This window comes from Vicia villosa, linkage group LG5 (genome assembly GCF_029867415.1).
Source record: "Vicia villosa cultivar HV-30 ecotype Madison, WI linkage group LG5, Vvil1.0, whole genome shotgun sequence".
Taxonomy (NCBI): Eukaryota; Viridiplantae; Streptophyta; class Magnoliopsida; order Fabales; family Fabaceae; genus Vicia; species Vicia villosa.
This window is the reverse complement of record NC_081184.1, coordinates 40,254,422-40,276,848: the sequence shown is the minus strand read 5'-3', so window position 1 is coordinate 40,276,848 and position 22,427 is coordinate 40,254,422. Positions and strand designations below refer to the sequence as shown.

General features: G+C 35.3%; 3 protein-coding genes across 4 annotated transcripts; 1 reads left to right on the top strand and 2 right to left on the bottom strand.

Moving 5' to 3' along the window:
- Positions 1 to 2,252: 2,252 nt before the first annotated feature.
- On the bottom strand, positions 2,253 to 6,972 carry LOC131606552 (uncharacterized). The gene is made up of 12 exons (XM_058878759.1): positions 6,769 to 6,972; positions 6,603 to 6,689; positions 5,947 to 6,080; positions 5,163 to 5,221; positions 5,032 to 5,086; positions 4,700 to 4,747; positions 4,342 to 4,381; positions 4,138 to 4,178; positions 3,964 to 4,068; positions 3,186 to 3,233; positions 2,749 to 2,868; positions 2,253 to 2,546 (listed from the first exon to the last, which is right to left on the bottom strand). Exons 1-12 carry the CDS (start codon positions 6,815 to 6,817, stop codon positions 2,481 to 2,483), a joined length of 852 nt encoding a protein of 283 aa, XP_058734742.1. The 5' UTR covers positions 6,818 to 6,972; the 3' UTR covers positions 2,253 to 2,480.
- An 856-nt stretch (positions 6,973 to 7,828) lies between these two features.
- On the bottom strand, positions 7,829 to 15,863 carry LOC131601597 (uncharacterized). Of its 2 annotated transcripts, none has more exons than XM_058873456.1 (8): positions 15,541 to 15,862; positions 14,330 to 14,441; positions 13,554 to 13,744; positions 13,374 to 13,468; positions 12,675 to 13,100; positions 11,662 to 11,770; positions 9,711 to 10,356; positions 7,829 to 8,133 (listed from the first exon to the last, which is right to left on the bottom strand). In XM_058873456.1, exons 1-8 carry the CDS (start codon positions 15,673 to 15,675, stop codon positions 8,012 to 8,014), a joined length of 1,836 nt encoding a protein of 611 aa, XP_058729439.1. In that variant the 5' UTR covers positions 15,676 to 15,862; the 3' UTR covers positions 7,829 to 8,011. The 2 variants fall into 2 exon arrangements, with proteins under 2 accessions (XP_058729439.1, XP_058729440.1); XM_058873457.1 differs by lacking the exon at positions 7,829 to 8,133 and adding an exon at positions 8,143 to 9,318 and having other exon boundaries at positions 15,541 to 15,863.
- A 762-nt stretch (positions 15,864 to 16,625) lies between these two features.
- Positions 16,626 to 17,448, top strand: LOC131604554 (protein MAIN-LIKE 1-like). Its single transcript, XM_058876986.1, has 2 exons — positions 16,626 to 16,790; positions 16,897 to 17,448. The coding sequence occupies exons 1-2, from the start codon at positions 16,626 to 16,628 to the stop codon at positions 17,446 to 17,448; spliced, it is 717 nt and encodes a 238-aa protein (XP_058732969.1).
- The last annotated feature ends 4,979 nt before the right edge of the window (positions 17,449 to 22,427 follow it).

Sequence of the window (22,427 nt, the reverse complement as noted above, 5' to 3'; positions counted from 1 at the left end):
CATATAGGAACCTACAGGGACCTAGTTTTCCACATCTTATACAGGTACCCTCTTCCTTCTTGCAGCAACCTAGGGAATCTAGTTTTCCACTTCCTATAAAGGCACCCTCTTCCTTCACGCAACAGCCTAGGGGATCTAATTTTCCACATCCCACACATGTATCCTCATCCTTCATGCACTCTGAAGATCACACACCCCACATCTCACACACTTACCCACGTCATCCATACATCTTGGGGGATCACGCACCCCACATCCCACACATATACCTGCGCCTATGGAGCCGAATTACCTATTTTGGAGGATCATGAGGAGCATAATGACCCTATTCTGGAGGATATAAGGAGCAGTCAAATCTCACTATTTATATTTCATTATTTTGTTGAATTCTTGTATATAACTAAATTGTTTAAACTATATTGAATTTAATTTTTGTTTTTGTATGTGTAGAAGGCGTATAAGATATTTCTCACATAATTTCTAATTGAAAATCCTCAATATACTCCGATAAATTCAAATCCGATTGATCCAAGTGTGGATCTTTACCTTTGGAGTTTATCAACTGGCAAGAAGGGAACTAATGAGTGTGTTTTTTTATGTGAGACTTTTTGCCGGCAACTACAGAAAAATGGATGGAACTTTATTTCAAAGAGTTACATATGGGAAAGGAGGTGTGTGAAGTCTATAAGCGTTGCCCATAGAACAAGCAACACACAGAGGTAGAAACATTGGGGAAATATTATAGTGGTTCATTACGAGTTTTAAAGTGTAACCTAATTTAGAGACACAAATATTGTAAATTATGAGATGAAAATAAGGATGAAAGAGATTTCACGGGTTGGAGATAAATGCTTGGAAACTTATAGAAACCATCACATTCAAGTTAGATGTAACTAATTCTAGATTGCTCATAACAGGTCCATAAATGACTATAATCATGTGCATAGGTACACAGGCTATTTCTAACACAGCTGACATAGTAACTAACTACTAGTAGGCATGGAGGTGAGTTAGGTCAAGCAACTTTTTATTTATTCAAGCAATGTTCTTTTAAGCAGATATAAATCCGAGTTTAATAACAATGTAATCTCACAAGGCTCACACAAGACAATAGTTCTTTTTAACAAACTGTTACTTTTTGATCAACTAGCATTAATTTGAAGGTGAGGGGTTATCCTATAAATAAAATGGAGTAAAGTGAAATGAAGTGGAATAGTGTAAATTTTTTATTTTATTATTTGAATATTTTATGATGAAACAAAACAAATTTCACATTCTATTATTTGAAAACTGAACTGTAAAATATTTTTGCATAATAAAGTAACAGAAAAAAAATATATTGTGGGATCTTAATTAGACTGATGTATAATTTTTTTTTTTAAAGTTGTATACATATTAAATCTTTTAATTAATTTGATTTGGGTGAATCCCATCAATCTAAAATTTTGTATATTAAAAGGAAAACACAATTGGATTGCAAATAGGTTGTCATTAAAATTTGGAAGTTTTAAACACTACTCAGTGCATTTGTCTTCTGCACTAGGGTTGATGTGTTAACTAATGCAGGTTTTGTTTTGATGGAATTTCTGTGAATCCTAAATCAGGGCCGGCCCAACACATCTCGAGGCCTGAGGCGAAATTTAAAAGTAAATATTTTTAATATAGTAAAAAAATTAAAAAATTAATATAATTTAAATGTTTTAAGGGGTAAAATATTAAATTATTATAATTATTTTTATTTAATAATTTATTTTAATTAATAATACAATTAACTCATTTAAACATTCTTCTCATTGTTTAATAAAACATAATTGAAAAACAATTTCATGATTATAAAAGAAAATATTTAGATATAAAGTTTAAAAAAAATTATCATCTATACGTGTAAATTTTAAAGAGTTAAAAGGTAGTGCACTCACAGTGTAAAATAATTTTACACAGTCATCCAATATAAAATCATAAATGTGCCATGTCATTAAGTTTTTTTTAAATAAAAAAATAGTTTAATTGAATACATAGATGGTGATTGGTTGACAGTATAAAAATATTTTACACTGTCAGTGCATCACCCCTTTTATCATTTTTAAAATAATAAATTGAAAAATATACATCATAGATGTTTGTTATTATTATATCTTTCAAATAGGTGTTGTTATTATATAATTGATATATAATATGATTTAAAAAATTATTTTTTTAAAAAATCAATCAAATAGAATTACATAAATATGTAATAAAAATGTGAGGCCCTAGGCGGTAGCCTTGGTGGCCTATCCCTAGGGCCGGCCCTGTCCTAAATATTGGTCTAGAAATCACTTCAAATCTATTTACTGATTGGAAAATACAATCAGAATCCAAGGATCCATTCACTAAAAAAAGTATCAATTCTGAACAGGCATACAGTATTATCTTAACCAAGACCAGCATTTATGAAGAACTGAATTCACATCTAACGGAAGTTGTCATGTTCTCGTACCCTGCTACTGTGTATTCAATGCAACTGTGTATTTCTCACCACAAGCACATTGGATCTCATGACAGATATCCTGTAAAGTCAGGGGAAATGATTTAAGTGAAAACTAAAACATGTTTTTGACTTTTACTTAGGACAGAAAATCTTTATTAAATATTGTTAATAGAGTATTTCTATTTGATGTCTGCACTCAAAATTCGAATACATGTCGTAACAATTTTGTTGATTCTTATTCAAGTCAAACAAAAGATCTCGGCGGAGTAAGCCTATTTTACCTTGAGTTTCCCAACTTGTTTCTCCATAGATTGCAAGTATTCGGTTTCTCCAGCTTTGTCTGACAAAAGAGCATTATACTCCTCTTCAATAGCAGTTATATCAGCTGCTTTTAGCTCGGGCTAGCTCATTCATTAGAACAAATAATTAAATAAGTTCTTCTGCAAAATCACTTCTTAAAAGCCACAAAGTTATTGATTGTTTCCAATCAAGAAAAATTAAAGAAGCTTACTTGTCCATGATAGTGCTAATTAATCAGTTTATAGAAAAAAACTCAAGAAATATGTGTGTGTGTGTGTATGTAACATGCAAATGTCTTCTTTATCTCTAGATGTATGTGCGTGCACCCCTTCATGTATAATGAGAATCTTTCCCCCTTGTCCATCTTAAAGGAATGTTATGATAATCACATTCCTAAAACCCCTGTACAATAACCAACCTTAAACTCGTTTTCTCTGCACTTGACATCCTCAATAGCGAGTTTTATCTAAAATGAAAAACAAATAATAGTAAGAAGCAAAGAAAGTTTGGAGATCATACTACCGTATTAGCATAATATAAATCAAATTTAAATTATCACATTTGGATTATGGCTATAGAAGTCACACATTTGCTAACAGTTTCACAAGACTTTCCACCTCATAATTTTTTGAACCAATACTTGGATTCCTCTGAGAATGCAAAATAATGATTTTTGAAACAATCAACAGAAACTTTAACAAAGGAAAAATGGTTGCATCTAATTAGCTTTGTGAAAGCTTAAAAATTGGCAAGTGCAAAAATAAAATTGCTAGCCGTTAAAAGTAGTAAGGACATTTCATCTGTGAAGAACTTATCGACAATTAGAATAAAACACTAATTAAATTGAATGAATCACAATTCTAAACCAAGAGGCAGCAAAAAAAAAACAAAAGGAACAGAACGTTAGGATATGATGCTCAAAATATTTTATTTTCATTTTGAATGCAGGGTTCATCCTTGATCATGGTAGATAGGATGCGTGATGCACACATTCCAGCATGTGTTGTAGAAAATACAGATGAAATGGAAAAAAAGTGTAGAAGTTGTTGAAGAAAATTGGAAAAGTAAAGAGAAGTAGGAAGGATATATGGAACAAACAAAATTTCAAATGTTACTATATGGCAAAACTAAACAGCCAAAAACTTGAGTAATGAATAATAAACAATTAACAATCTAAAAAGGATGCAGTTAAGTGCCTTATCGATGTCCATGTGAATCTTGGATTTCATAACAAGAATCTCATCAAGCCTTTCTTTAGCTGAATCCAAGTCAGTGATTAAGTTCCTCTTTGCATCACTCCCCTGTCAGACAAAGATAAATTACCAGATTCCAACTCCGTGCAACACAAATTGATGAAAAAGGTAAAATACCAGCGTATCTATGGCACGGTTATCATCAGCACCAGTCCTCCCTGCATGTTAGGTTTAAGAAAAGAAATTTCGATATCAATTTAGTTTCATAAAACTGCTCTTAAATATATAATGCTTGTGATTGTAACTCAATAACTTTTCCCCTTTGTATAATGAATATCAAAAAACAAAAAAGTGGACATTCAATTCAGTGTTTAGCCATGCCTTCAGATTCACTTCTTTGTTCATGAACTATATCCCCAACCTGCATAAATTCAACATAAAAGTGACTAGCAGAGAATTGTCAGTGAAGCACTTTCTTTATTCTATCTTTCGGTCAATAGTTTATCAGACACTATTATGTTTGAATCCTCTCATGTGTGTACTTTCAATGAAGAGCTTGTGTGGGAGATCTCAATATTAAAATCCATTTAATTTTAAGTTGTAAGACTCCATAAATTTTAATTGTGAGATCTGCCTCATAAGCCTCTCTGTGAAATCCCCATATGATCAGAGCACTCAAATCTAAAATTCTAAATAAGGATCGTAAGATATTTATATGAATAAGGAAAATGATACAAACTTTATGCTCTTTCAGTTCTCTGCTAATCTTCTTAGATCTTATCCATTCCTGCCAGAGATTTCTATTCAGTGCATAGTTGCAACAAACCAAATGAAAGAACAATGTAAAATATCAAGGAGCTTAATCATTAATGTTGAATGTTGAGACAAAACAGTGAAATTTAATTTCCATGCTAAGCATGTATTTCAAATGACATTATTTTCCTGACATAGTCATCCTCTTCCCTTTCTTGTCAACATTTGTTTTCAGTTGTTAAAAGATACTGTTTCAGGCATTGAGCCTGCCACTCCAAAGGTATGAATTACCATTAAAATAAATAAATAAAAGAAAACCTGTTGCTTCTCGAATTTGGCAACCATGTTCTCTGCAACTGTGCTATAGTAGGCTCTGAAAATGAAAATCAATTTAGATGGATAACCATAAAATGTACAAAACTCTCACACTACTCAACATCCTCATTTACCTCCTCTCGGAAAATTTGGCAGATAACCCAACTTTCTCTTGCCAAATAAGCTCCATGGTCTATCGGAAGAGATGGTCACGAACAACATCAGGAATGCATAACAAGGCATACATTTTTTTCTCTCCTAGCTTTTTCTTTTCTTTTCTATTTCATCATTCATTACCAAGTCACATGTCTAAACAAGAAATGAGCTCCAAATTCTTCATAATCAATCCCAAAGCCCCATAAGTATTTATGAAGTATTCATATCCCCAAATTGACTCTAGACTTATACACTTAATTTGGAAGTCAAATCAAAGACGCAGCAATTAGTTTTTAAGTTTTATTGTTACTGTTATAAATTTCTAGCTTCTACAATTTAGTTTTGTACCCCAAGCTAATGTATGAAGTGTAATAGCACACGAGCTATTTTGAGTCCCAATAGAGCTTATAGAAACAGTCAGGTCCTCCTTTTTCTTCACATCCACCTCAAATTCTAATTTTACGTAGAGAATGTAAATAGTTTTTCAGCGTGCATGTCATAGTGGAAAAAACTTGCTAAATTTAAGTCTATTTGATATAAACTCTTATAATAACTGTTTATATTTTCCAAAATGCCAAAACAGTAACCGATGAAACCAAATATATAATGCATTCCACTAGAAAGGACCGTTGATTACAATTTACAAAAGAAAAAACAAAAAGCAAGTTCAGTCATAAAAAATTAGATTCATCATCCTTTCAGTTTCACATTGTAAATGGAAATAACTTTAACAAGATCTATCAATGGAAAAATCCTATATACCTGCGTAAGTCTGGATGAATCAGACTCCAAGGTAGCAAGCTTTTTCTGGTTTTCCAGTATCGTCGAGCATATCTCAACCTTAGACTTATTCATCTTCTCCGTATCTCCAACCACTTGCGCAATTTCAGATTTCGCTGCTTATAATAATCACGAGAATGTTTAAAAAGTAATAGATCACAAATCTGCAGAAAATTACATTCTGAGATTCTAATTCTATATAGTTACAAAACTTTGTTTGTTTCGCTTCTTAGACTATAAGCCGTGTTTGGATCAACAACAATGACATTAAAAGTTAAAACTCAACGCGAATTTGAACTTAAACTGAACAGCTCTGCATATGATAGATAATAAGAAATTTCGATGTATGAGATTCCAAATCTACCAATACTCTAGCAATTTCGATTGTTCAGATCTTAGATAACAGACTTTGTTTAGATCGATGAAAATGATATCAAAATACCGCGCGAATTCGAAGGAAAACTAAACCGCTGCATATGATAGTGATGAATTTCGAAGTATGAGATCTCAATTCTACGAATACTATATAGTTCATACAATATATTCAGCAAACTTTGATTATTTCACTTCCTAGACTATAAACAGTGTTTGGATCGATGAAATAAGCACGAAAATTCGACGCGAATCTGAAATTTAACCTGAATTGATGTCACTTTCCAAAGTGTGAATGTTCGTCATTTGCATTTGCTCTTCTGCAGAAATTTTTGCGGCCTGATCCTCCGCATCTGGAATCAGTTTCAGTTTTCAAGTTAAGATTGAAGTGAAAGGTGCGAAGTGATTTGTGATTTGTGATTTGGAAGGTACCGTTCATGTGAGAGCGTAGAGTCTTCATGTACTGCAAATATTCGTCCATCTTCTTCGCGATCGCGGTTTCGATGATTTCTTTTCGGTTTGAATTGTTTGAATGAAAGGGAAATTTGGAGGGAAAGGGTATTTATAGAATTTGTGATGATGCGGTTACACGTTGGGGTTCCGTCACTAATTTTTTGGACGAAGGTATCACTTTCAAAACAAGTAAACAAGTAGCTACATATGTGATGCAATGTTTACCATAGTATATAATATTTTAATGTATTAAAACTACAGAAATCTCTTTTTTTTTTTATATTCAATTTTATTTTCAAACTAATTAGATATTTGTGCCTTCGCATGAATCAATTTAATTTTTATGATAAACAATTATACTGAAATGCAATTGTATGAATACAATAGATTATCATATACATGTCATTTAGTATTTCTCTCACATATTTTGGTATCTAAAATTAATTATGTCTCCCTTTTAAAATACATGTCACTTGTAGTAATCAATTTTTAATGAAAAAATGAAAAAGAGATATGAATTTAAAATAAGGAGTGAATAAAGGTAAAAAACAGATATTAAAATTATAATTCAATTTAACTCTTAAATTTTTCATAACTCTAATAAATTTTAAAAAAATTTAAAACTCAATATACATTGATTTAAATCTTAGAATATTGACTGAGGCATCTTCTGACCTTTTAGACTTTTAAAGAAATACAAATAGAACACAATTCAAAACTTGTGTTTCTTAGCCCATTTTTATTGAGTTAACAGAGTTATGTAATTAAAATTGTATAATGGTATTTTGTGAAAAAGATTTTATTAATAATAAAAGATTACATTTGACCAAAAAATAAGATTTAAAAAAAAAAAAAAAGACTACTAGTTAATTTAACTAAGATTGGTTGTGGTTGGTAAAAGAAAATGCATACTTAAAAAAACATAATCCTACCATCCATCACAATATCAAACAGAGAAAAACTGAAACAGGGCCTCGAGATTGCACTTTACTCGTAAGAAAATTAAAATTAAGATTTCTCAGGCAGTATCACAATAATCTTAGAAATGACAAATATTTAAATTCAAAAGAACCTTTGTCCATTCCTATTATGAGTTTATTCTTTCTGTATTCACTCACTTCAACCTAAAATTAGAACCAAATAAGTGCAAAAATGCATTACGTTTTCCAAAATCCAGCATTGCTACAAAGTATTACAAATAACCCCTTTTTTTTATAATAACTCATCTCTTGGTTTTATCAAGAACTTCAATAAACCTCTTTGGAACTCCATATTGTTCAACCAAATGTCTTCCCAGGTCATCAATAACTCCACCTTGAACCAGAACCTCAAGCCCTTTCTTACCTGCAAACAAATATTTTCAAATTTTAGCGACATCGTAGAGAATCCAGCTTTATAATTCATAACCCTGAATGTCACAAGGCTGTGGTGTCGGACCAAAATCCTGAAGCCATTCAAACAAAATATTGTTGTCGGTTCACCTCATCCTTATTCGCATTGTTATATTGATGCAAAGAGGATAAGATGGAATGAAAGACATTGAAGACAGTATAAAAAACATTAAGGTCTGTTCGGTTTCAGGAAATAGATTCTGTTTAGGTTTCATGTTTTCGCTTTTAATAACAAAAATTGCTACATTGTTTTTATATTGTTTCTGTTTTTAAATATTTGTACTAAAACAACAAAAAATAATAGTTATTTTCACTGCTCAAGAGGTACAAATATTTGAAAGAGAAAAAAAAATGAAAACAATGTATCGGTTTTACAATTAGAAGCAAAAAAAGGAAATAAAACAACTTTGTTTTCCTCAAGATGAACAAAGCCTTAACTTTTTGTCAGGAAAAACAAACACGACAGTATTACAAATAATTGAGAATAACGGGAGAATTGAAATGGAAATGTGAATATTATTTATGAAGAAATGGACAAAATTTGAGGGATGACAATCCCTTCTACTCCACAGAGCTCGCCTCCTTCAGAGAATAGACTATTTCCTGCCTCTAACAGAATGATCCTTTGATACCCTCTCTCACCAACACCACGGCACCCTAAACCTCATATAACAGAACATCAGTTCACACACTTTCCCCTCTTCTCTTTCTATCACCTCATCAGTCCCCTTTTCTTATTTTTCCGAACATATACTCTCCACTCTTAGTGCGTAGTACCATGCTCATTGCCCAACGCCTCGTCTAAGGGCCTGTCACTTTTACATGCATGTAAGCAGGATCCTTGGTTTTGTTCAGTTAGATTCATAAGAAAATTGATGCATTTTTATCAAAATGCATATGCAGGTAGCCTCCCTCTATGTATATAAAAGAAGACACCACACCACAGTTGCCCACTTACTGCTTATGCTCCCATAAATGTTCTCAATTATATCAGTTTAGTTATTCCATGCAGCCTAGTACCTTCTAAATACTGATATGGAGAAATAAAATGTCATCAAACTAGAACCAGTCTGACGTCATTAATGCAGAAAAATTCCAATAACTCTGAGTACTAAATCTGAGAAATCAAATGCAATGCCTGCAAACATCTAAGTAGCAATCAGTTGTATCATTAAGAGTGGTTAGAGGGGAATAATTATATTATTAGGAGCAGTTACATTTCATTAATTATGTAGGTTTATGTTTAGAATAAATAGGGGAAGATAGAGGAGAGTCCATTATCGTGGAACTTGATAGAAAAAAGTCCATTTTGGCATTAGGGGAGGTGCAAACCCTCGAAGTTCTGCAATATTATCCTGTAATTCAAGGGATTTTCCCTATTTTCTATTCTATATCAGTTGGTTTGATGATAACATCATAACAATATAAGTAAAAAAACATCATAATAAGCTTTTGGAAAAATATAAAATAAAAATCATAACAAGCACAAACCAATATAAAACTTTCAATTTTAATATGGCTAAGAAATACCTGGTAGTTCTCCAACAGTGGTACTGCAAGCAAACTTCTTCTGAAGTTCTGATGCTAATGCTTCAGCATCTATAAGAAATGATTCCATACCAGATAGTTTGGTTACCTTCTTGTTGCCTTGCCGCCTTTCTGTCAATATCTGAATTGTTTTGAGTGCACCTTTACGAACTACAGATTCATTACCTCTTGTCACAACATGGTGAGGTTGCATTCGGCTCACAAATGTTTGGCCTATATCTTTCTTGTGAATTTCTGTAGGATATGTAGTTCCTTTTTTAATAGCCCCCTTGAACAGTGCATCGCATAACATTGCATCTAGAACCACAAGGGATTTATTTGTTGGTTTCACCAAATTTTCCTTTTCAACATATGCGAAGACAATATCAGTGGCTTCAGAAGCAGTATAAAGATTCCCCGTATCAGCTCCTACAGATGAAAAGATGGGATTGACATGTACACTTGGCTTGTAGATTTCAGCCACTTCCAGAGTTTTGGACGAACGAACTTCATTAACAGATTGGACACTGGACTGCTCAGTTTTCTCCACTGGTCTTTTTTCAGGCTTAAAGGATGAATAATCAGCATGTTTTCGGTTAACTGATAATAGTACCACTTCTTTTTTATGCTTATCTTCTTTCACTGATATCTGTCCAAAATGAAAATCTATAGTGAACCCAAAAATGACATTGCAAATAAGTTCAATGCAAGAAACTATACTAGATGTTACCAGATGATAAAAAATAAATATTAAAAAGTCAATAAATTTTGCTCACAACTTACACACAAAACAGACACGTATTTTAAACTTATTTTATCCTTCGTTTTTTGTATGATGCAAATATGACCCAAATATAAATGGAAAACCATATTGAATTGGGAGATACGACTCCTTACAACCAGAGGAGTTGCCTTTGTTAATGCATTAAACTGAACTGCTAAAAAGATGATATGACAATAGAATGGAGCTATGCTCTTCGTAAGATGCTGAAGAATTAATAAAAGATAAAGCCAATTCTGAGAGAGAACCAACTTCTCTACTCATCTCAAAACAACCCAAATCAATTGTTAATTCTTACATGCCTCACCAAGTATGTTAGACTCCCTCTTAAACTCCCTATCATACTTTTCAGAGTGAAGTAATGGAGTACTTCAATCCAAACACCTATATCTATTCCAATTCTTCATGAGATGATACTCCCTCCGTCCCACAATGAGTGATCCATTTATAAGAAAAAAAATTGTCCCAAAATTAATTACCCTTTTCAATTACCAATGCAGTATTAATCACTTTTTCCAATTCTACCCTCTAATTAATACCACTTCCATCATTGCCAATACTTGATAAGGGATATTTTAGTAAAAATATTATTCTCTCTTCCTTTTATACACTTTTCTTAATCTGTGTGAAATGGTCCATTGGAGTATTACAGAATAAAAATGTTGCCAAAATTATTTATTTCACCATAGTGGCTTGGATTTCATAACTAACATGCTAAAGTTATTTTTTGAAGCAAAATCTAAGCTCCTAACTTCATTCCAATTCTTTATGTGACAATACTATAGAAACAAAATCTTGCCAAAGTTACTCTTTTAACCATTTAGCTTGGCTTACAAATCTAACAAACTAAAGAAGTTACAAATTGACTGAATGCTACTGTTTAGTTCATCCTAACAATAAAATATCACTTATTAAGCATACAAGCAAAATGGGACAAATTATTTGAAATTCAAGGACTAGAAGACACATAAAATAATAATTTACAAATCAGAATGACTAGGTCAAGGGATAAAAACGTAGCAAAAAATGGAGCTGACCGAAGTACCGAACAAGAAAGATCCATTTCACAAAGACATATTCTAGATTTGTCTCAGCATATTCCGGTCAATATCGACAAGCTTCCATTTTTTATTATTTTACTTTTCCTACTAAAAAAAGAATTAGATGACATACCAAGCCAGTGGAGGATTTTGCCTGTAACCACTTAGATAACTTCTTGTACGATGACTTCTTGATGTCTAAGGTCATTCCTGAAGGCCTACATGGCAATACATGATTTGACCTACAACGCCCAAAAACAAATATTTGTTAGATTATTAGTGGATGTAAATTTAAACTTTTAGTTCAGCACTCACTAACTGAAAGTGTATGCGCAATATAATCTGAAAAGAATTTCAGTAGAAAACAATACTACATACATTTATGGACATTAGTGGTCACTGATTGTACTATGCAAGCAAGCATTCCTTACTTATATCATCAAATGACGATAGTTTCCTTTTACATAATATCTTTATGATAGACAAATGCACAGGAACAACTAAAACTGTGGTTATCAAATCAAGATTCAAATTTTGAATCGGAAGATTTGTTATCCAATTATCCCAATCGTGAACTGAATGTTATTATGGATTGCAACTTGTAAGATACATTATCAAAAAATGTGACACTTTTATGTAATAACAAGTGACATAACAAACTTAAATGAACCTCAAATATTTCCAGATTCAAGTCATAAATCAAATGACAAGAAAATGAGATTCATGTTAAAAATACTGGGACAAATAAAGAATCTAGATTCAAAATGAGATTAGAATGAGATTCACGTCAAACAAGTATCCTAAAACACTCGTTAGTTATCTACTTTTCTTCATACACAAACACTTTCAGCACACAAAAACTAAACTATTTTCAAACAACAATTTAATGTTTAATTCTTCAGCACTAATATTTAAACAAATCTTTTTCTTCATTAAAATAATATCCAGACTGTTGCTCAGTATAAGCATCAACACAGTGGTCATATATTATAGTTAAGTATGTTAAACCAGTTTTTTTGTTTTTAAATTATAAACCAGAGAATAATTGTCAACCAAAGTACTAGCTCGTGGGATTGCACGGTTTTTTGTCTAATCTATTTACAATAGGTCAACTTGGTCAACCAAAAGAAAGAGATTTAGTCCTACCATAGAGTGCTTCCAGGAATGGGGAGGTCTTTATCCTTCAATGTTGTATGCAGTGCTTGCAAAAGGCACTTATCTAACAACAAGTCTACATCTGAGGTTGATAGAGTATGTTGGTCATTTGGTTCATTAGACGAGCGAATATCAAGTAATTTCAGATCAACCATGCCAGCAGTTATTTCATCCGCCGTATTTTCATCACAGTTTGGTCTTGTTAATGTATGGCTGGAGTCGGCTGGTAACTCACTTACATCCAGAGATCCCTCCGCTTCATCACTTTTCGTGTTGTTTTGTTGGTCATTTGATGTCTCACCAGAAGCCTCGACCAAATCAGTGTCTTGAGAAGGTGGTGATAATAGAGAAGGATGCCCAAACACAACATCTTCCAAAAAACCTTCATTAGGCACGTAACGGCCCTCAACTGATTCCCTACAAATCCAACCAAGCAGCACAGATAAATAAAATAACAAATAAAAAAATTGAGTATCTGAAAGATTTGTTAACACTAACTAATAGAACAGGGACAATGGCAGATGGCAGACATGGACCATGGTAGAAAGCCAACAATCCATCATTTAAAACTGCCATATCCATCATAAAACACCATGTGCCACCATTGCCAACAAATCTGCCACTGCCATCCATCATGGTTGATATTTGACAGCATTGTTCATAGAACAATCAGGCTCTAAAATTACTTACCAAAGCAAATCACGATAATAATGAGTTATTCTCAATGCTTTTCCACGTAATCCAGCTTTCAAAGCTTCGACGCTGCTCATCGTTGTGCTCCCAACCTTGACAAGAAAAAATGCAAATTTAAGATACTTTCAAGTTTCAAGTATCAATTTACAGGAAACAATCAAAGTAAATAACTAATACCGCAATGGGTGCAGGATTTTCGGGTACTTTAACCGCCCATGTTTCCCCAGCCGCAAATGATGGAAGACCTTCAGGAGGCACGAGTATACCAGGGAACATCAAGTCAGCTCCACCTATAACATACCGAGAAACCTCGCCGCCCTTGAGTATGAAAGCTGGCAGAAGCTCAGGGACCATCCATAGAGCATAAACTACAATACCACCATTTGAATTGATGACTTTAGTATTATTTGTTAATCAATCTATTCTATGAAAAAAATCTTCCCCTAGAGCAGAATCTACAACGACACCACTTGAATTCAATATTAAGTTTAGTTGCATTGCATTAGGTTATGAATCTTATTATATTTAGAGAGTTTGTTACTTTAAACTAGCCGTAGTATTTTTATTAGAAAAAAGAGAGAATATAAACATCATTTAAACTACCAAGAGAGAAATGAGAAAACACTCATACTGAATGTCATTACTCTGGGCAAAAAGAATGACTCGGTTAAAATGAGGTTTATACCTACCATCTATATACAAAAAACTATGGCTGCTAGAAAATAAAAAAACTCTCTAACTATCATAAGTGCAGGCACAACTAACTCTAGTTGTAGTTAACACTTAACAACCTCTTACATCCGTAATAAACATATGGAAGAATTTCACACATGTTTCCTGCCATTTTTTCACTACAATCTTGCAGTTAATATTTACTAGTGTATTATTTACAAATAAGAAATCCCACTTATTTTCATTTCCAAAAAACAATCAAAATATAAATGCCAAAGTACCTGTTGGGAAAATGTCCGAACCGCGACCATCAACGTCGAAAAACACAGGAAAACCTCCCTCCACAGCATACACATGAACTCGCGTTTGAAACTTGGCGACTGTTATCTCTACCTGTTATTAATGCATTATGTTAATTATTAATGTTAATACATTTAAGTTAGTTGATTAGCATTGATTAAATAATACAAAACATGAAAACTCAAGATCTATGCAACATTGATAAACATTCAAGCACTTTGAAAGCACTCCTTTAAAAGGAATTTATCACGGGGAAGAACCAAGCCACTTAAATAGTCCACCAAGCATTTGATACTACTTGATGTGCCACTTTGAAAACACTCTCTTAACAGCTATCTATCAAGGGGAAGAGTCAAGCCACTTCAATACTCTACAACATCTGATACTACTTGATGTGGCACTTTGAGAACACTCCTTCAAAAGAAATCTATCGAGGGGGAGAGTGAACCCACTTAAAAGTTAAATAATCTACCAAGCAATCAAGCGCGGATACTACTTGATGTGCCACTTTGAAAACACTCCCTTAAAAGCTATCTACCAAGTGGAAGAGTCAAGCCACCTAAATACTCTACTGAGAGTCTCATACTACTTGATGTGGCAATTCGAGCACACTCCCTTAAAAGCTATCTATCAAGGGGAAAAACCAAGCCACTTAAATACTCTACCAAGCAATCGAGCATCTGATACTACTCAATGTAGCACTTTGAAAACACTCTCTTAAAAGCTATTTATCAAGAGAAAGAACCAGACCACTTAAATACTCCACCGACCATCTCATTCTATTCCATATAGGACTTGAGCACACCATAGTACCCAAGTAAGGTACCTATCACACCGAAACTTCAAATTGAGTGTGTGTCCGGTGTTCAACGCATGTCAAAGTCATACACCAACACAACAACGGTATATGATTGATTGCATTCAATCACTTTTATTTTTTAAAATTACTACCGGTGTCTATCAGTGTCGTGTCTGTGAAGCCTATGAACCCCAAAAGAAACACATTATAGTTACATTCAAACACTTATATTCTCTAAATTCTCTAAAATTACTATCAGTCTGTACATCTCAGACTCTATGTTGGTGCTTCATAGCTCAAACTATGATTAGAACCAATTAGGTTAAACAAGTAGCAGAATATGAAAATTCAAAAATCAGTATGAATTAGAAACGAATAGAAAATTGATTATACCTTGGGAGGAAGTAGAATGTCTAGGTCAGAATCAGAAGCTCTTGGGAATTTGTCTTTAATTGTTCGTTTTAGCTTCTTCCTGTCGGCACCGGATAATCTCTGCTGAGACTTTGCTTCCACCGCCTTCTTGAACATCTTCGATTCTCAATCCTTGTTCGTGTTTTCCTTCCAGTCAGAGTGTTATAGCAGAGATGATAGATGAGAATGAAACGATGGTGGGAAAGTTATTATACCTATTTCTTTTGTTTCAGTAATGCGTTTGTGCGTTTATTCCCGAACTTTCCTTCCTTTCTTCGCTAAGATCATGGTATATGGTATGTTTGGTATAGCTGTGAATTTTTATTTTTATTTTTCAAAATTACATTGGCATTTATATCTCATTTCACCTCTTAATTGTTTGAACCACCTAACGAAATTCTAATTATGCTCATATTTTCGTAGATGCATATTCAAAAGTATATTTTTTTTAAAAAAATTGTTTTTTTCGTAGGAACAAAAAAGTAGAGCGGTCAAAATGGACTATCTCATATGGGCCGGCCCGTCAGACCCAAAAATTCATAGAGCTTAGACCTTAAAATTAGAGCCCGTATTTTTTAGAAAAATTATACCATGTACTCCAACAATTATTCCTATACCCCAACAAAATATTTAATTAGACGAATTTACCCCTGTATAAATAGTTAAAAAATTAAAAGTTTTCACTTTTCACTCATTTTGCACAAAATTGTACTGAGGCGCATATTTTTGTTTTGCACAACCGGATAACGCACAAGTAGGTTTTTCGATTCTTTTTTTTTGGATAATCACGAACTGGACATCACAAGGCTGGGTGTTCCGGTTTTGGAAAATTTTGAAAACACCAACCGGACATCCCAAAGCTTGGAGTTCCGGTTTTCACATACAGCAGACGGATAACCCAATGCTTGGTGTTCCGGTTTTCACAAACAGCAGCCGGATAACCCAATGCTTGGTGTTCCGGTTTTGGCAGTTTTAAATATTTTTTTAATATATATTTTATTTATATTTTAATTATCTTTTATTTATTTTTTTAAGTGGTTCGTAGAAGAGGAAGTTTGATCGACGGAATGCGCAGAGGAGGAAGACAACGTCGAGAGGCTGAAGGCGAGGGACATCAGGAAGCTGCACGGGAGGCTGGTCCGCAGCACCCGGGATTTCTCGGAGGACCGGGCGATACTTCTCTTTTGACTAGGTATCAGGACCATGTTGTCCGCCATTTATGGTTCGGCGAGGTACGTTAATATCTCGTTTTAGGTTGAAGAATTTAAAATTTTATGTTGAATAATTTTAAATTATATATACTTATGTGTTAACACATATATTACAAATTATTTTTAGGAGAGACGACCAAAGACAACCTTAAAGGTTGTTGCACATGGCAGTAAATTAATAGGATGGATTCTGCATCATCTCCCAAGGGCGATGAATGATTGGTTAGTTGCCTCTGGCCTGTCATCTCTGCCGTGTACTAGTTTGGCGAGAGTAGATACGCATCTTATATATGCTTTTGTTGAGAGATGGCATCCTGAAACATCGTCATTTCATATGTTGTTCGGCGAGATGACCATTACGCTAGATGATGTTTCGTGTCTTCTTCATTTATCTATTCAGGGTGAGTTGGTTGACCCCGATTATGTTGTCACTGATTATGATGCTATTCATCTTGCTGTTGAGTTGTTTGGTGTTTCACTGAGTGATGCATCTGAGGAGGCTTCTTCCGTAAGGGGTCCTTATTATAAGTTAGATTGGTTGAAGCAAGTATTTGAGCAACAAAGAGTTGCTGATAACTTTACCGGTGCTGCCAGAGCCTACATGATGTTGATGTTAGGTTGTACTATTCTTGCCGACAAGACTTTTACTCTTGTCGAGGCAAAATATTTACCATGTTGAGAGACTTGGATAAATGCGGTAGATATTGTTGGGGGGCAGCTGCACTGGTCAATCTATAGAGATATTTAGGAGATGCTTCATTCTATTCATACAAGCAGCTTGGCGATTATTATAACACCCCACACATAACTGACTAGTATATTATGCATGAAACGTTAAAATTGGTATTGAGTACATACAAAAGTTATAGATATAGAAAGATCCATAATAAATACAACATGAAATTATACTAGGAATAACAAAACGTGTATCTTCAATGGATCTGCACAGCAGAAGATAAGATCTAACAAGGTCTTCGAGCCATCACCACTTTTAAATCTTCAATCCGAACCTGCTACTAATCACACACTACAAACTGCACCTGAAAAAGATAAGATGATTGGGGTGAGATTACTAAATTTCAGTGAGTCCTCCTATCCTATGGGTCCACTCGATTCTACAGGGTACAGGTATTAACAAACAGAATCCACCATTAATTCGGGGGCATCCTCACATCCGGTACACATACGGAGCAAACACAGGAATCGTCCACCATAGGAGTCATCATATCACAAGTACACAAATAGTACAACAAACACGTATGCAGACCCATACCCATGTACGGGGAATCCAGAAGTACGTTAATACCACTACTAGGTTACAAACACACCCTCGGTGGGTTCACCCATACCTATTTGTCAAGAGACTTGCACAAGCACCCTACAAGAGTGATTAGATAGGTTCGCACAAGCCTACATAGCTGCGAGATGACCTTGCCTAAAAGGCGACATCGTCCCATTAATCACCTGTACGCACGTGGTGTTAACGCCAAGTGCAACACGCCGTCTCGACGCATGAGCCCATCCGGGTAGGAACCTAATAACGTAGCCTACATGGCATCACTAGAGATGGTTTACCTGTTATGCGTAGGCTTACTTAGCCGCATAACGCCACCATACCGAGTACGCGAGTGTGTTAACGCCATGTGAGTAAAATGTCTCCAGACCCTCACAAACACACTGCAACGGTAGTTCAGGTGTGTGCCTCTGTGATCCACGGACGACTCAAGGACCCACGGTCCGAACCGTAACCTAGTACCTGGTCTACTTCGATTCAAGCATACACAGTATAACAAGCGTCGAATCATACAATACAAATAATCCCGAATGTTTATCCAAAACAGCGGGTCATAGTAATCCATCACATACTATTGCATTTCATTCATGTGCATAAACAATTATTCATGAGCAATTGAATTTCTATATTCCAATATTATGCATAACACACAACATATATAATCGAATGGAATTACGATATTACGTGTCATAAAACACCGCACATGTGACATACAGATATGTACTATTAGTCGGGGAGGAGTCCGGTTCCGGTTACGGGACCAAACTGCACTCAAGAGAAGAAAACACAATTTCTGCATTAGAATAGTTCGCTACGCGAATTTGTGTTCGCTACAACGAACTCAAACAGAAGCAAACTTCTCTTCAGCATAGGCAAGTTCGCTACAGTGAACTTCCAGCGAAGCCCCGATTCGCTACAGCGAACAGTAGAGAGCTCCAGCGAATAAATCAAGTCAACTCACAGACTTATTCGCTACTCAGCTCGCTACAGCGAACCAAAGTTCGCTACAACGAACTCTGTAATGCACAGAAAAATCAGAAGCGTGATTGGGGTCTCCAAGCCCCAAATTCCCACATGCAAAGGATAAGAATCAGAGTATAACACTAATCAAACATGCATGTAGCTAACATAGGTATGTATAAAGCAAGTAATTATCACATGCTATCAACAATGAACACCAAAACATTTTTAACATCAAGATCATGGATTATCTCTCAAAATCTCTAACCCCAATTGTGCCCAACATGCAAAACCCCAAGCTTCTATCTAAGGACTCATCTTGGTTAAATAGAGGTTAGAAAGGTGTTCTTTGCTGCCATTGAACTTGCCTCTTGATCAAAACTTCACTTCTAACATGAACAAACTCGTAACCCTCTTATTCACACTTTCAACATGGATCACTCAACTTCAAACCTGTTTATCTCCATCAATACAGTACCTATGAAAGCGAACCATGTATGCAAATCGTAGAGAATTTCATTAGCTTTCCGAAAAGTCCTAAATCGTTCCAATCGGAGTTACGAGCAGAGAGATATTGCCTTTTTAGTGGATGCTGCACCATTGTTGCGAAAATGACTTTGTTGAACATAAGTTCTTCTTCCTTTCCTTTGTTTCCAAGTTTCTCTTTCATAAAATTCTGATTTGGCATATAATATTCCACCAAGATATTATTATGTCCATGCAACAAGAGATTATTGTCCGTTATGCCCTCCAACTAGGCTTTAATTACACCCTTGCCATATGGTTGGTTTCTAACCAATACTCTTTGGTTCTAACTATTCTCTTCACTTCTAATTGTTCCACTAACTCACTTATGATCAAACTTAGTATATAAATGTACATGCTACTCATCAATTGGAATAAGACCAATGTGCCCTTTAATTACCATTTAACCAATTAAATGATAATTACCGGTGTCGGAGAATCGGGGTGTTAAATTCTCTCCCTCCTTAAATAGAATTCGTCCTCGAATTCTTTTCGATCACCATGACAACGATGTCTTCGTGTCCCTCCCTTGGATAGATCTTCCGATTCCGTCTGAAAGTTGCTCCACCCGAGAAAGCACAACCCATCGAAACACTTGTGCTCCACTACTCATGACCAAAACCCTAATCCTTACTCAACACATCTCTTCAGATACTTTGTTTTGACATACCTGGGAAAAGATTCTTCCAAGGTCCTAGACCTTCACTGTTCTATACTGGACTTCTATAACTCCAGAACCCTAGCGGCGTCTCGTGTCGGACATTCGCCGTTCAATCTCTGGTGTGCTCACCCTTGCTCAACACACATTACTGATTCACTCAGCTTCTTGAATTACTTCCCATTCGAGAATTACTGCCACAATGTCACTTCTGCGACGACACTTCAAATTATTCTCCACTCGAGTCCATACAATGTCGTTAGGAGATCTCCAAATTCTGGGTCTTAAATCCTAACTTCCCGATGCTCAGTATGGTTGTTCCTGGTTTACTCTTATTCATACAATCAAGGCTCCTTACTCCGATCCTCATTTCGGTTTTGGACGTAACAATCGTCACTGCAAGCCACAATGGTGTAACATTCCACAACTATATCATTGATATTCAATAACTTCGCACAAGATTCCACTGATGAAAAATGAAATCCCACAGTTAACCTGCAACCACGATCCAATCTTCATGCATGCTCAAGTGTACCATACATAGCTATACAAAGTCTATGTCAAATGAAATTCTACATTTGTATTCAGCATTCTCGCAGTCATGATGCTCTGTCTAACCCTTAATACCTACAAGCTCAACTGATGGTCTACGAACATCGAACCACACGTCAACCACAAAGTCTCTTCCCATGTTGACCCGTTAATAACATCTCTCGAGGCTATGATGGATCCTCGAGAGAGGCTGAGATGAACAAAACGCTGCTCCGACGAGTTCTCTCAGGAAGATACTTCTATCCCAACATAAAACCTACCAGTAGCTCGTCCATTCTTATCCCAGACTCATCTGGTCCTTCTTTTATCCGTTGCGCTACTCTGACTCCAACAAGTTACATACTTTTGAAATCCTCTGGGTCACGTGATATTCACAAACTACCTAGTTCCGTTACTATACAACAGTTCCTTATCTGTAGCTGTCCAATTACAACACGTACCAGAACTTCACATACATCCATCGTCAACTACTCTTTGAGGTTGCGTACTCCCCAAAACCAAGTCTCCATTTACTTTGTCAATTCTAGGTTAGATCCATCTAATACAACTTAGACACATGTTTTGGTTCCATAACATCAAAAGCTAAATACTCATTGACTTAGAAATTCATCTTTCGGTGTTGATTTCCACAACGTATAACTGCTATGTTTTCCATTCTAGCAAGTCTTGTTGCTTAACCGGTATAACAGACCCTTCATAACTGCACGACAACTCATGATATCTCTGCCAGTTCTACATGGCTTTCTCTCAACCATACGACTTCATCCTCTTAGTGTGATAACACCTCTACTAATCCATGTGACTTAACGGATGTAACAATATTTCCACTGTCACACTTTATTCATGTGATCATCTAATGTCTTGTTCATCTACGCATCCGACACTAGACTGACTACCTCGGCAATTCTCGAAACCAAAATGTCTCTACTTTACCAAGATTGACATTCCTTCACCCAGAGTATCTATAGACACTCTACCAGATATGTCACACATCGAGCAAGTCCAAGATACCTTTTGCCTATTCTGTCACTGGTCTCCAAGGTTAGAGGATAGCCACACAATGTGCTGACTGGGATATCATAATCACACATAAGTCCCACTCTAGACATACGTGCACAATTGAACACTCAACACTTCACGAAACAAGGACGTGTGCAAGGTATAATATGACACTAACTCGCGCGATCACGATCACTCAAAGTCTCCATAAGCGTAATATCAGATCTTGATCCATCTCACCATCGTCTGTCTAGTTATTCCTCCACTATCGAGCGCGACATATGGATCCTTATCCCTCATACCTTATGAGAGTCTGGATCTGCATCTCACGAGTACCAAATCAGAACTCTACCTCGAGCTTCGGATCACCTCTGTCCCACACATGTCGAAAAAGGATAACTCCCACATCTTGTGTATGTTAGCGATATTGTGGAGTTATACCCGTATGGTAGTACCAACATGGTGGTCCAACCCCGAGATCATGTATCCAGGTAACCTACCTCAGTGGCGTATAACGATCTCTACGTGTATCCTATATTCACAACCGACAGGTGTCTGAACAGGTCTCCAATGGGTCGTGTCCCATAATTCCTTCCAATCACACTCCTCAGGATGCTAAATCCTTAAGAGTTATGCTCATCAAGGTTTAATTACTCGAAAGGCAATAAGC

Coding starts and splice junctions, on each gene's coding strand:
- LOC131606552 (XM_058878759.1), bottom strand. CDS start 6,817: ATGGACGAATATTTGCAGTACATGAAGACTCTACGCTCTCACATGAAC. Junction 6,081..6,602: donor GGAAAGTGACATCAATTCAG/GTTAAATTTCAG, acceptor TATTATAAGCAG/CGAAATCTGAAATTGCGCAA. Junction 4,179..4,341: donor ACAAAGAAGTGAATCTGAAG/GCATGGCTAAAC, acceptor CCTAACATGCAG/GGAGGACTGGTGCTGATGAT.
- LOC131601597 (XM_058873456.1), bottom strand. CDS start 15,675: ATGTTCAAGAAGGCGGTGGAAGCAAAGTCTCAGCAGAGATTATCCGGT. Junction 13,101..13,373: donor TATTATCGTGATTTGCTTTG/GTAAGTAATTTT, acceptor TTGGATTTGTAG/GGAATCAGTTGAGGGCCGTT. Junction 8,134..9,710: donor CACTGTTGGAGAACTACCAG/GTATTTCTTAGC, acceptor ATTTGTTTGCAG/GTAAGAAAGGGCTTGAGGTT.
- LOC131604554 (XM_058876986.1), top strand. CDS start 16,626: ATGCGCAGAGGAGGAAGACAACGTCGAGAGGCTGAAGGCGAGGGACAT. Junction 16,791..16,896: donor GCCATTTATGGTTCGGCGAG/GTACGTTAATAT, acceptor AATTATTTTTAG/GAGAGACGACCAAAGACAAC.